The 13,829-nt window shown below is 44.8% G+C and overlaps 1 protein-coding gene across 1 annotated transcript in view; it reads right to left on the bottom strand.

Moving 5' to 3' along the window:
* Positions 1–13,829, bottom strand: part of SNTB2 (syntrophin, beta 2 (dystrophin-associated protein A1, 59kDa, basic component 2)) — a 78,428-nt gene that overhangs the window by 9,455 nt on the left and 55,144 nt on the right. Inside the window, exon 6 of the mRNA XM_011976681.1 lies at positions 45–229. Coding sequence (XP_011832071.1) covers positions 45–229 — 185 coding nt within the window. The remainder of the gene's footprint in view (positions 1–44; positions 230–13,829) is intronic.

The raw sequence follows: 13,829 nt of genomic DNA, 5'->3' as shown, positions 1-13,829 counted from the left end.
TACCAGTTCTCCCTCGGGACCACCAAAATCAGAAACACTCTTACCAGTTCTCCCTCGGGACCACCAAAATCCAAGTATAGATTTCGGATGCCATCATCTGCAGACATCTTCAGCCTTTCAAAGGGGTAGCGGTATAATATGCTGCTGGAGCCTCCGTTTTCCCTGGAGATGGTGAACCCATTTTCATAGTGAATAGTAAGCCTCACCTCTTGGCCATTTAACATGCAGCCTGTTGGAGAAAAGCAAAAAACATTAGTTGTAAAGTTGTTATGCCAGTTATCAAGTGAAACGGGATTCTTCTGACTTCAAAATAGGAAAAATATTTTCTTGAGAATGTGTGATACTGAACCTATATGGAACCTTCTAAAGTGTGTTTTGTTTTGGTGACTGAGATGAGGCAGAAATGACCATAACACTCCTTGACATATGATTCAGTTTAATTCCATGAGTACCCACTGAACACTCATAGTGGCAAGTGTGTGTAGGCTGTGCAGGGCACTGGAGAAGCAAGAGAGGCACAGTCCCTGCTCTCAAGGACTTTGTAAACGCATTAGCATAAACAGGAAATCCCCAGCTGTGTAAGGCAGAATGTACAGAACAGGAGCAAACACCAAACTGAATGAGGCCAAAGTCAAGAAAAGGTTTCCTGGAGGAGCTGGGCCTTCAGATAGGCCCTAAAGAACTGGTAAAACTGGCCGGGTACGGTGGCTCACAGCTGTAATCCCAGCACTTTGGGAGGTCGAGGTGGGTGGATCACTTGAGATCAGGAGTTCGACACCAGCCTGGCCAACAAGGCAAAATCCCGTCTCTACTAAAAATACAAAAATTAGCCAGGCGTGGTGGCACATGCCTGTAATCCCAGCTACTCAGGAGGCTGAGGCAGGATAACTTCTTGCACCCAGGAGGCAGAGGTTGCAGTGAGACAAAATCACATCACTGCACTCCAGCCTGGGTGACAATAGCAAGACTCTGTCTCAAAAAAAAAGGTAAAACTGGACAGGCAGGGAGGAACAGGCAGAAGGACTGAACTGGGCGAGAAGGAACAACCAAAGGACCAAAGGCAGAGAGGCCTTTCAGGAGCTGTGACATGGTTTGGTTGGCATTTGGGATGAAGATAAAGATTACGTTCATCCAAGTTAAAGGCTATACTCAGCAAAAGTCACACATTCAATGCTATCAAAGATACAATTCAAAGGATACCTCTGAAATGACAGGATACAAACAATTTTGGTCATCAAGACCGGCAAATACCCCAGGTGTGGAGGCTCATGCCTATAATCCCAGCACTCTGGGAGGCTGAGGCAGGAGGATCACTTGAGGACAGGTGCGCTAGAGACCAGCCTGGGTAACATGACAAGATCTCATTTCTACTAAAAATAAAAAATGTATCAGGGCATGGCGGTGTGTACCTATAGTCCCAGCTACTCGGGAGGCTTGGGTGGGAGGATCACTTGCATCCAGGAGTTCAAGGTTGCAGTGAGCTATGATCACGCCACTGCACTTTAGCCTGGGTGACAGAGCAATGTCTAAACAATTTTAAAAAGAGAGATTTAGAAGTCCTTTTTGTTTGTTTGTTTTGAGATGGAATCTCCTTTTGTTACCCAGGCTGGGGTGCAGTGGCGTGATCTTGGCTCATTGCAGCCTCAGTTTCCTGGGCTCAAGCAATTCTTCTGCCTCAGCCTGCTGAGTAGCTGGGATTACAGACGCACACCACCACGCCCGGCTAATTTTTTTGCGTTTTTAGTAGAGACAGGGTTTCACCATGTTGGACAGGTTGGTCTTGAACTCCTGACTGCAAGTGATCCACCCACCTCGGTCTCCCAAACTGTGGGGATTATAGGCATAAGCCATCGCACATGTTTTTTTTTTTTTTTTTTTTTTTTTTGAGACAGTCTCGCTCTGTAGCCCAGGCTGGAGTGCAGTGACATGATCTCGGCTCACTGCAACCTCTGCCTCCCAGGTTGAAGCGATTCTCCTGCCTCAACCTCCTGAGTAGCTGGGATTACAGGAGTGTGCCACCACACCTGGCTAATTTATGTATTTTAAGTAGAGATGGGGTTTCACCATGTTGGTCAGGCTGGTCTCGAACTCCTGACCTTGTGATCCACCCACCTCAGCCTCCCAAAGTGCTGGGATTACAGGTGTGAGACACTGTGCCCGGACCCCCACCCCCTGTTTTTTTTTTTTTAGACAGAATCTTGCTGTGTCACCCAGACTGGAGTGCACTGGCACAATCTCAGCTGACTGCAACCTCTGCCTCCCAGGTTCAAGCAATTCCGGTGCCTTAGCCTCCTGAGTAGCTGGGATTACAGGCGGGCGCCACCACACCCAGCTAATTCTTTGTATTTTTTAGCTGAGACAGGGTTTTGCCATGTTGCCCAGGCTGGTCTCGAACTCCTGAGCTCAGGCAATCCACCTGCCTCGGTCTCCCAAAGTGCTGGGATTACAGGTGTGAGCCACTGTGCCTGGCCTGAGAGGGTTTTTTTGTTTGTGTTTTTTTTGAGATAAGAGTCTCACTCTATCATCCAGGCTGGAGTGCAATGGCGCAACCTCGGCTCCTTGCAACCTCCACCTCCTGGGTTCAAACGATTCTTATGCCTCAGCCTCCCGAGTAGCTGGGATTACAGGTGTTCACTACCACGCCTGGGTAATTATTGTATTTTTAGTAGACAGCGATTTCACCGTGTTGGCCAGGCTGGTCTCAAACTCCTGACCTGAAGTGATCCGCCCACCTTGGGCTCCCAAAGTGCTTGGCCTCTGAGATTGCTTTATTTTTTATTTATTTATTTATTTATTTTTGAGACAGAGTCTCTCTGTTGGCCAGGCTGGAGTGCAGTGGCACGATCTCAGCTCACTGCAACCTCCGTCTCCCGGGCTCAAGCGATTCTCCTGCCTCAGTCTCCCGAGTAGCTGGGATTACAGGTGTGTGCCACTACGCCTGGCTGATTTTTGTATTTTAAGTAGAGACGGGGTTTCTCCATGTTGGTCAGGCTGGTCTTTAACTCTTGACCTCAGGTGATCCGCCCACCTCGGCTTCCCAAAGTGCTGGGATTACAGGTGTGAGCCACCATGCCCAGCCATAGGTTAAAATTTATAATTAATACCAGATTCTTCTGAATGAGACTGTGACCTGATCATGTAAATGCTGTGCCAAATAGAACTAATTAAACAGGTTTTCCCTAAATGTTTAGTAGATCACACAGGCAATGATGGCAATGATGATTAAGTGCCTGACACCCCTTACCCTTTTAGGAGTAATGAACCAAAGGGAGATAAGGGAAATAAGCCTTTCACTCTGATTTAACAGCTGTGTGTGTGTGTGTGTGGTGTGTGTGTGTGTGTGTGTGGTGTGTGTGTGTGTGTGTGGGGTGTGTGTGTGTGTGTGTGTGTGTGTGTGTGAAGTGGCTCTTTTTTTTTTCTTTTTTTTTAGTATAAATTCCCCATTTAGTAAGAGGAGTGGCCCTTTCTGATGGGATAGCTTCTGGGGCTTATTAGTTGAGCTGTTGCAGGTGGCTCATTATGTCTTGGTTCACTTTTGGATGGCTACATATCCACTATCCACTCCAATTTATAGATAAGTCAGTAAAAAATTCAGCATGCTGATTTTGTTTAACAGGGTTGTTTCCAGAAATAGAAAAAGACACACAATAGCAGCACAATAGTAAGTACTAAAGTTAAAGGGATAAAAAACTACAGTTTTGGCTGGGCACGGTGGCTCACACCTGTAATCCTAGTACTTTGGGAGGCAGAGGCAGGCGGACTGCCTGAGCTCAGGAGTTCGAGACCAGCCTGGGCAACATGGTGAAACCCCATCTCTGCTAAAATACAAAAGAAATTAGCCAGGTGTGGCGGCGTGTGCCTGTAATCCCAGCTACTTGGGAGGCTGAGGCAGGAGAATTGCTTGAACTTGGGAGGCGGAAGCTGCAGTGAGCCAAGATCATACCACTGTACCCCAGCACTCCAGCCTGGGTGACAGAGCAGACTCCGTCTCACAAAAAAAAAAAAAATCAAAAACTACAGTTCTTCAGGTATCAAGAGAGGAAGGTACATAAGCACAGGGCTCTGCGGTGGGTGCTTTTATTTTATTTTAGATGGAGTCTCGCTCTGTCGCCCAGGCTGGAGTGCAGTGGCATGATCTCGGCTCACTGCAACCTCCGCCTCCCGGGTTCAAATGATTCTCCTGCCTCAGCCTCCCTAGTAGCTAGGACTGCAGGGGCGCATCACAACGCCCTTTTTTTTTTTCCAGTAGAGATGGGGTTTTGCCATGTTGGCCAGGATGGTCTCGAACTCCTGACCATAGGTGATTCGCCCGCCTTGGCCTCCCAAAATGCTGGGATTACAGGCGTTAGCCACCATGCCCAGCCTGTAACATTCTTTATAGTGATAAGAGTTTCACTGTATGGGACTAACTGATGGCTCTTTAGTCAAAAAACAATTTTTTTTTTTCCTGATGACACAAGCATGATATAACTTTAAAAATTCAAACAACTGGCTGGGCACAGTGGCTCATGTCTGCAATTCCAGCGCTCTGGGAAGCTGAGGTAGAGGACTGCTTGAGGCCAGAACATTGAGATAAGTCTAGGCAACATAGTGAGATTCTGTCCCTACCAAAATTACAAAAATTAGCCAAGCATGGTGGCATACACCTGTAGTCCCAGTTACTTGGGAGGCTGTGGTGGGAGGATCACTTCAGCCTGGGAGGTCCAGGATGCAGTGAGCCATGTTCGTGCCACTGCACTCTAGCCTGGGCAACAGAATGAGACTGTGTCTCTAAAAATAAATAAATAAATAAATAAATAAATAAATAAATAAATAAATAAAATAAAAATTCCCACAACATAAAAGTGGCCTATAACTGCAGTTGGATTTAGGGATGGAGAAAAAGCCAGGGATATCTATGGCCCAAATTACTGAGCAGTAAAAGGCACTGCCCACTTCAACAGCCAAGATAGGCTCTACATCTCCCTCCATTGTTTCCTCTCTTCCATCTGCCCCTCTTCCAGGCTAAGGCCAATCCCCTCACCTGTGCCTTGGATTGCATCTACCTCCACCTTCCTAGAAACTGTACAAGACTGATTACTCCTTCTACCTCTTGTGTTTTCAACACGTCCCTCTGAATCAGATCCCTCCCATTCACTTTTAAATGCTCAAGCCTCTCTCATTATTAAAAGAAATGCCACTACTCAACTCTGTACCTTACCTCCAAGGACCACCCACCCTCTTCATATCAAAACTTCTTGACAGAGCTATCTACTCAGTTTGCTCGTGATTCACCTCATGTCCAGTCCTCAGCCCTCTGCAATCTGCCACTGCCATCACATCGTTTTGCATCTCTCCCCAAGGGGCATCAATTATCTCCATATTGCTAAATCCAACCTGCTTTTTCAGCCTCATCCTACTTGGCACTTGTAGTACTAATTGTTGGCTGTCTATCAGCTTCTATTTCTCTATTCTTCTTTATAGGCAAACTCCAATTTTATTCAGGTTTTTACTGGGTCCTAATGTGTTTCAGGGAAGGGTACTCCCAACTTATGGATAGACAACTTCTGGGCCAATCAGAGCATGGGTTTCCCCTGGTGATTGTTCTGGTTCAGACTGGACATATGAGCCAAACTGACTCAATCAGATTGAAAAGATACTATGACTAGGAAGAGAAGCCCCTCTCTCCTTCACTCTTGCTCTCTCTCTTTTATGCAAGATATTTAATATTTATTCTAGTTTTAGTGGCCACGTCCTATTATTTTTAGCATAAACCATTCCAACTGATACATTTACTCCTACTGACTTTTCCTCCCTTGAAATACTCTTCCTTTGGTTTCCACAGCCCTTACCATCCCCACCAATTCTGGTTTTCCTTTTACTGCTCTGGCTACTACTTCTCAGATTCCTAAGTTGGGGGTTGTGGGGTGGGGCATTAGCTTTTTCACACCACACCACGGGGATGTTATTAAGTGTAAAACATACATTAGAGATGGCTTTCTAAGAAGCTCCCTGATAGTAATAAAGCTAGGAGGAAAACTTGCTCAATAAATAAATCAAAAAACTGGTGTTATAATGAGGTGAACACTGGGCCGGGCACAGTGGCTCACGCCTGTAATCCCAGCACTTTGGGAGGCTGAGATGGCGGATCACCTGAGGGCAGGCGTTCATGACCAGCCTGGCCAACAGGGTGAAACCCCGTCTCTACTAAAAATGCAAAAAAAAAAAAAAAAAAAAATTAGCTGGGCACGGTGGTGGGCACCTGTAATCCCAGCTACTCAGGAGGCTGAGGCAGGAGAATTGCTTGAACCCGGGAGGTGGAGGTTGCAGTGAGCCGAGATCACGCCATTGCACTCCAGCCTGGGAACAAGAGCGAAACTCCATCTAAAAAAAAAGGTGAACACTGGTAAATACAACCAGTGTTGTATTTATCCACTTTGTGTAGATAGTACAACCAGTGTATATATTATCCACTTTGTGTCTATTTATTTATATTTATTTTTTTGAGACAGAGTCTCGCTCTGTTGCCCAGGCTGGAGTGCAACAGCATGATCTTGGCTCACTGCAAGCACTGCCTCCTGGGTTCACACTATCCTCCTTGCCTCAGCCTGAGTAGCTGGGTCTAAAGGTGCCTGCCACCACACAGGCGCCCGCCACCACGCCCGGCTAATTTTTTGTATTTTTAGTAGAAACGAGGTTACACTGTGTTAGTCAGGATGGTCTCAATCTGCTGACCTCATGATCCACCTGCCTTGGCCTCCCAAAGTGCTAGGATTACAGGTGTAAGCCACCGTGCCCGGCCTATTTATTTATTTTTAGACTCTGTCGCCTAGGCTGGAGTGCAGTGCTACAGCCTGGACCTGCAGGGCTTAAGCAATCCTCCCACTTCAGCCACCTGAGTAGCTGGGACTATAGGCATGTGTCACTATGCCTGGCTAACTTTCAAAATTTTTTAGAGACGTGGTCTAACTCTGTTGCCCAGGCTTATTTTATTTTTTATTTTTATTTTTTTTAGAGACAGGGTCTCATTCTGTTGCCTAAGCTGGAGTGCAGTGGTGTGATCACAGTTCACTGCAGCCTCAAACTCCTGGGCTCGAGTGATTATCTTGCCTCGGTCTCCCAAACAGCTAGGACTACAGATGCATGCCACCATGCCCGGCTCATTTTTTTTTTTTTTTAAATAGAGATGGGGTCTTCCTGTGCTACTCAGGCTAGTCTCGAACTCTGGTGTCAAATAATCTTCCTGCCTTGGCCTCCCAAAGTGCTGAGATTACAGGCATAAGCCACAGTGCTGGGCCAACTATGTGTTTTTCTAAATGAGAACTGCTGGTGGTTATCAGTGTGTCATGAGGGACAAAGAACCTAATGGCAGAGTTCTATGCTACAGGTCCTGTTTCTGGGGCTCTGGGGGGCTCTATCTAGTGTTTCCAGCAGGTCCCCTGGTCCATCTCTCTGGCAGCCATAGGACTGTGTGTGTTACTCAGAGCAACTCAGAAGGGAGTAGGTCTTTCAGGTTAGATCTGGCCTGACTGCCCAGGACTGTCTCAGAGAAAGGCTGGGGCATCCTTCCCAGTGACTGCACATAGGAAAAGCCAGCCCATCAGGTATAAGCAACAGGTTCATTATGCCCAGGGTCACAGAAAAGAACATGACACTGTGTTCTTCTCTTATTGCTATTTGGTCAAAGGCATGAAGTATGTCTTACTTATTTTTCTTTTTTTTTTGAGACGGAGTCTCGCTCAGTCGCCCAGGCTGGAGTGCAGTGGCGAGATCTCCGCTCACTGCAAGCTCCGCCTCCCGGGTTCACACCATTCTCCTGCCTCAGCCTCCCAAGTAGCTGGGACTACAGGTGCCCGCCGCCATGCCCGGCTAATTTTTTTGCATTTTCAGTAGAGACGGGGTTTCACCGTGTTAGCCAGGATGGTCTTGATCTCCTGACCTTGTGATCCACCCGCCTCAGCCTCCCAAAGTGCTGGGATTACAGGCATGAGCCACCGCACCCGGCCTTATTTTTCTTTTATTACAAAGCACAGCACTTCATAAATACTAAAACACTCAGTAAATATTTATTAACTTAACAAATTAGACTGATATTGTATGTCCTTCAGAAGTTTAACCTGGTCATAAGAATGAATCATTTAGAGAAATTTCAGGGTTTAAGGCTCTAGTTTTGGAGCCCAAAAAGGCCCCAATTCAAGTCCTAACCATACTAACACCAGTTCCCATATCTTGAAAATGCAGGTGACAACATCTGCCCCAGAGAGTTGTGTGTGAAGGTTAGATGATGCCTGTATTTCATTACGCCTTATGACAATCCTGATACACACCTATTATTTTTTTGGTTTCTGTCCTTCCTACTTGAAAAACCAGGGCTATACTTACCTTATTTTATTATAGCTAGTAAAAGCACAGAGTATACACTGGAAAATACTTGCCAAGTAGATGAGTAAAAAGGACTCAAGATAATTTCTAAGAAATGGTGAACAATATGGTCACAGAAAACTGTTTCCTCATATATTTTAACAATATAAATCATTTTAAATGCCTGTTTTTCTTCTCTTCTCCCAGATTTTCTTCATTTTTATTAATGTAATTCCTACCTATATTTACAGCTTCTTAGTCTTCATATCATCAAAACTACAGACATATAAAGTACCTTCATAAAGTTCTTGTATGACTTAAAAACTTTAATGGCTTAAATAATTGGTATGATGAAAATAAGCCTTTAAAAGTATACAATTTTTAAAATAGTTTCAAATCCTGTGACAAATGGAAGATGGCTTTATGTACTTGAGGAAGAGAGCTGCATTCTATGCCTACTCATCTTGAAGTTCATATTTACAGAAGGAGAAAGTCCTTCTGTACCAGAGGGATCACTGATTACAGTAGAGTTACAGTTCTACAGTAACTATAGTCTAATCAAGGTTTAAAACCAAATGAACATTAGAAAGATTATGCATTGCATTTACTCGTCACATTTTGTAGGTATTCACTGAAATTTTCTAGATGGGTAAACTATAACCAAAACATAGAGACAAGGAATAGCTTAACTGATTTCTTTTTGCCAACTATAGTTTTAACAGACAGTTCTGAATCTCCCAGCAATTTTTTTTTTTTTTTTTTTTGAGACAGGGTCTTGTTCTGTTGCCCAGGCTGGAGTGCAGTGATATAATCACAGCTCACTGAATCCTTGACCTCTCGGGCTCAAGTGATCCTCCCACCTCAGCCTCCTGAGTAGCTGGGACCACAGGCACACACCACCAGGCCTGGGTAATTTTTTAATTTTTTGTAAAGACAGGGTTTGACCATGTTGCCCAGGCTGAGCTCAAGTGATCCACCTGCCTCAGCCTCCCAGAGTGCTGGGATTATAGGTGCGAACCACAGTGTAATCTTTTTAATATTAATATGTAATATTTGTATGTATCTTAGGTGCACATGCAATATTTTGTTACCTGATATTTTGTTACATGTGTAAAATGTGTAATGATCAAGTCAAAGGATTTAGGGTATCCATCACATTGAATATTTAACAATTCTATGTGTTGGGAATATTTTAAGTCCTTTCTTCTATTTGAATTATACAAAGTTAACATCATTGTTAACTATAGTCACCACACTCTGCTCTTGAACATTAGAACTTATTCCTTCTTTCTAATTGTATGTTTATACCCATTAACCAACCCTTCTTCACAGCCCCTCACAACACACCCATCCCAACCTCTGGTATTTATCTTGTACTCTCTACATCCATGAGATCACCTTTTTTATTTTTATTTTTATTTTTGAGATGGAGTTTAGCTCCTATTGCCCAGGCTGGAGTGCAATGGTGAGATCTTGGCTCACCGCAACCTCCGCCTCCCAGGTTCAAGCAATTCTCTTGCCTCAGCCTCCCAAGTAGCAGGGATTACAGGCATGCATCACCACGCCTGGCTAATTTTGTATTTTTAGTAGTGATGGGGTTTCTCCATGTTGGTCAGGCCAGTCTCAAACTGCCAACCTCAGGTGATCCACCTGCCTCGGCCTCCCAAAGTGCTGGGATTATAGGCATAAGCTACCACGCCTGGCCACTATTTTAGCTCCCATGTAAGTGAGAACATGCCATAGTTGTCTTTCTATGCCTGCCTTATTTCACTTAACATAATGACCTCCAATTCCATCCATGTTGCTACAAATGACATGATTGCATTATTTTTTATAGCCAAATAGTATCCCATTGTGTATATATACTGTATTTTCTTAATCCATTTGTCCGCTGATGGACACTTAGGTTGATTCTGTATCTTTGTTATTGTGAATAGTGCTGCAATAAACATGGAGGTGCAGGTATCTTTCTGATATGCTAATTTCTCTTCTTTTGGATAAATAGTAGTAGGATTGCTAGATCATATGGTAGTTCTATTTTTAGCTTTTTGAGAAATATTCATACTGTTTTCCATAATGGCTATACTGATTTACATTCCCACTAACAGTGTATGAGTTCACTTTTCGGCCGGGTGCGGTGGCTCACACCTGTAATCCCAGCACCTTGGGAGGCTGAGGTGGACGGATCACGAGGTCAGGAGATCGAGACCATCCTGGCTAACACGGTGAAACCCCGTCTCTACTAAAAATACAAAAAATTAGCCAGGCATGGTGGCGGGCGCCTGTAGTCCCAGCTACTCGGGAGGCTGAGGCAGGAGAATGGCATGAACCTGGGAGGCAGAGCTTGCAGTGAGCCGAGATCGCGCCACCGCACTCCAGCCTGGGCGACAGAGCGAGACTCCGTCTCAAAAAAAGAAAAAAAAAAAAAAGAGTTCACTTTTCTCTGCATCCTCATCAGCATCTGTTATTTTTTGTCTTTTGAATAATAGCTATCCTAATAGTTACCAAGGTAATATTAAAATACAGCTGTATGGCTTTAAAGGGAAGTTGATTAAAAAAAAATACAGCTATGAATAAGAACAAAAAAGTTTAAAATTACCAAAAAATATGTTTCTTTTGTCTATTTAAAAACATAAGGAAGCAGCTGGCCCTCACTCATCCTTTCCTCTAGCCATCATATTTCAACAACTATGAGCCTGGGAAGCTTTATTCTGCAAAATGAAATGTAGCTGCTAGACACCAAAGAAACAACATGAACTAAAAAATGCTGAAAATCCAAGTTGCACTCTTCATTTTGGGGAGCATATCCCCTTGAATTCTTAAGGACAATACAGTGACCTCAGATGGTAGCAAAGGGCACGAGTGTGCTGGCCTGACCTCTCGAGTGCCCACAGGAACACAGAGCATCCCAGTGTGATTATGGTATAAGCCACCATGCCCCACCTCCAATACTGTATATATTTTTTTAAACCTCATTTACTCTTTTTTTTTCAATAGAGATGAGGTTTCACCATGTTGCCCAGGCTGGTCTTGAACTCCTGAGTTCAAGTGATCCACCCACCTCAGCCTCCCAAAGCGCTGGAATTACAAGCGTGAACTATCATGCTTGGCCCAATACAGAGTTTTTTTTTTTTTTTTGAGACAGAGTTTCCCACTGTTGCCCAGGCTGGAATGCAGTGGTGTGATCATAGCGCACTACAGACTCCACCTCCCAGGTTCAAGCAATTCTCGTGCCTCAGCCTCCCAAGAAGCTGGGACTTCAGGCACGTGCCACTATGCCCAGCTAATTTTTGTATTTTTAGTAGAGACGGGGTTTCACTATGACGGCCAGGCTGGTCTCGATCTCCTGGCCTCAAGTGATCTGCCTGCCTCGGTCTCCCAAAGTGCTGGGACTATAGGCATAAGCCACCATTTCCAGCATTTCTACTTTTGGAAACAGACTCGCTCTGTCTCCCAGCTTGGAGTGCAGTGGCGCGATCTTGGCTTGTTGCAACTTCCACCTCCTGGGTTCAAGCAACTCTCATGCCTCAGCCTCCTGAGTAGCTAGGATTATAGGTGCCTGCCACCACTTCTGGCTAACTTTTGTATTTTTAGTAGATATGGGGTTTCACGATGTTAGACAGGCTGGTTTGGAACTCCTGACCTCAAGTGATCTGCCCACCTTGGCCTCCCAAAGTGCTGGGATTACAGGCATGAGCCACCGCATCCGGCCCTAGCCTGTATTTTTAAAGGTTTTTATTTGTCCAAAGCCAAAAACAATTAAAAAAAAGAAAAGAAAACCATTTGCAAATATCTATATGTATACATATATATAAATAGATATAAAACAATATTCCAAATTCATCACAACTAACCACAAGAGGGCGCTTCCACAATGGAAAGAAACCACCAACCTTATTTCCTTTAGATACTTATTTGAGTAAGTGTTGGGCACACATTTTCAAACTTTTGTAAAGGAACTCCTATTTCAAATCCTTTTCCACAGCCATAAGCTTGCTAGATACTCATATTTTAAGGGCGCCCATCCACAACTTAGATTTCAATCTTCTTAACTCGAGAGTCCATGTATCTAGTACTTGGTAAATGAGTCCTTACGTTATTTTTTCTTTTAAGCGACAAGGTCTCACTATGCTGCCCAACTGGAGTACAGTGGCTATTCACAGGCTTGATCACTGTGCAATACAGCCCTGAAATGGGCTCAAGCAGTCTTCCCACCTTAGCCACCCAAGCAGCTGAGACTACAGTGTGTGCCACTGTCTATTTTTTTTTCATATAATTAAATTCATTAATTTATTTTCAGACAGGTTCTGGCTCCCATCACCCAGGCTGGAGTGCCATGGTGCTATCACAGCTCACTGCTCCCTTGACCTCTTGGGCTCAGGTGATCCTCCTACCTCAGCCTCCTGAGTAGCTGGGACTACAGATGTGTGTCACCACTCCTGGCTAAATTTTTGTATTTTCAGTAGGTATGAGGTTTCACCATGTTACCCAGGCTGGTCTCAAACTCCTGGGCTCAAACAATGCGCCAGCCTCAGCCTTCCAAAGTGCTGGGATTACAGGCGTGAGCCACTGTACCCAGTTTCATTTTTCATTATAGAGATAGGGTCCTCAATATATTGCTCAGGCTGGTCTTAAAACTCCTGGCCTCAAGCAATCCTCCTGCCTCAGCCTCCCAAGTAGCTGGGATTACAGGTGTGAGCCACCTTGCCTGGCTAGTCCTTACACTATTAAATGCAGATTAAATGAGAACTGGCCTGGCACAGTGGCTTGTGCCTATAATCCCAGTTACTCAGGAGGCTAAGACCAGAGAATAGCTTGAGGCCAGGAGTTGAGACCAGCCAGGACAACAGAGTAAGACCTCATCTCTAAAAAAAATAAACAAACTGAAGGCTGGGCATGGTGGCTCACGCCTGTAATTCCAGCACTTTGGGAGGCCAAGGTGGGCAGATTACCTGAGGTCAGAAGTTCAAGACCAGCCTGGCTAATACGGTGAAACTCTGTCTCTACTAAAAATATAAAACTTAGCTGGGCATGATGGCAGGTGCCTGTAATCCCAGATACTCGGAAGGCTGAGGCCTGAGAATAGCTTGTACCTGGGAGGCGGAGGTTGCAGTAAGCCGAGATCATGCCACTGCACTCCAGCCTGGGCGACAGAGCGAGACTCCATCTCAAAAAAATAAATAAACTGAAAAGGCCAGGTGCCACCGCCTGGAATTCCAGCACTTTGGGAAACTGAGGCAGGAGGACCTCTTGAGGCCAAGAGAGTTTGAGACCAGCCTGGGCAACAAAGCAAAAATTTTTTTCTTTTTTTAATTAGCTGAGTCCTGTGGTGGGCACCTATAGTCCCAGCTACTTGGGAGGCTTGAGGGAGGATTGCTTAAACACAGGAAAGTTCAAGGCCGCAGTGAACTCTGATCATGTCACTGTACTCCAGCTCGGGTGACAGAGCTAGACCCTGTCTCAATAAATAAATAAATAAATAAATAAAT

The sequence above is a fragment of the Mandrillus leucophaeus genome, unplaced genomic scaffold, assembly GCF_000951045.1.
Source record: "Mandrillus leucophaeus isolate KB7577 unplaced genomic scaffold, Mleu.le_1.0 Scaffold17, whole genome shotgun sequence".
NCBI lineage: Eukaryota > Metazoa > Chordata > Mammalia > Primates > Cercopithecidae > Mandrillus > Mandrillus leucophaeus.
This window is presented reverse-complemented; position numbering and strand designations above follow the sequence as displayed.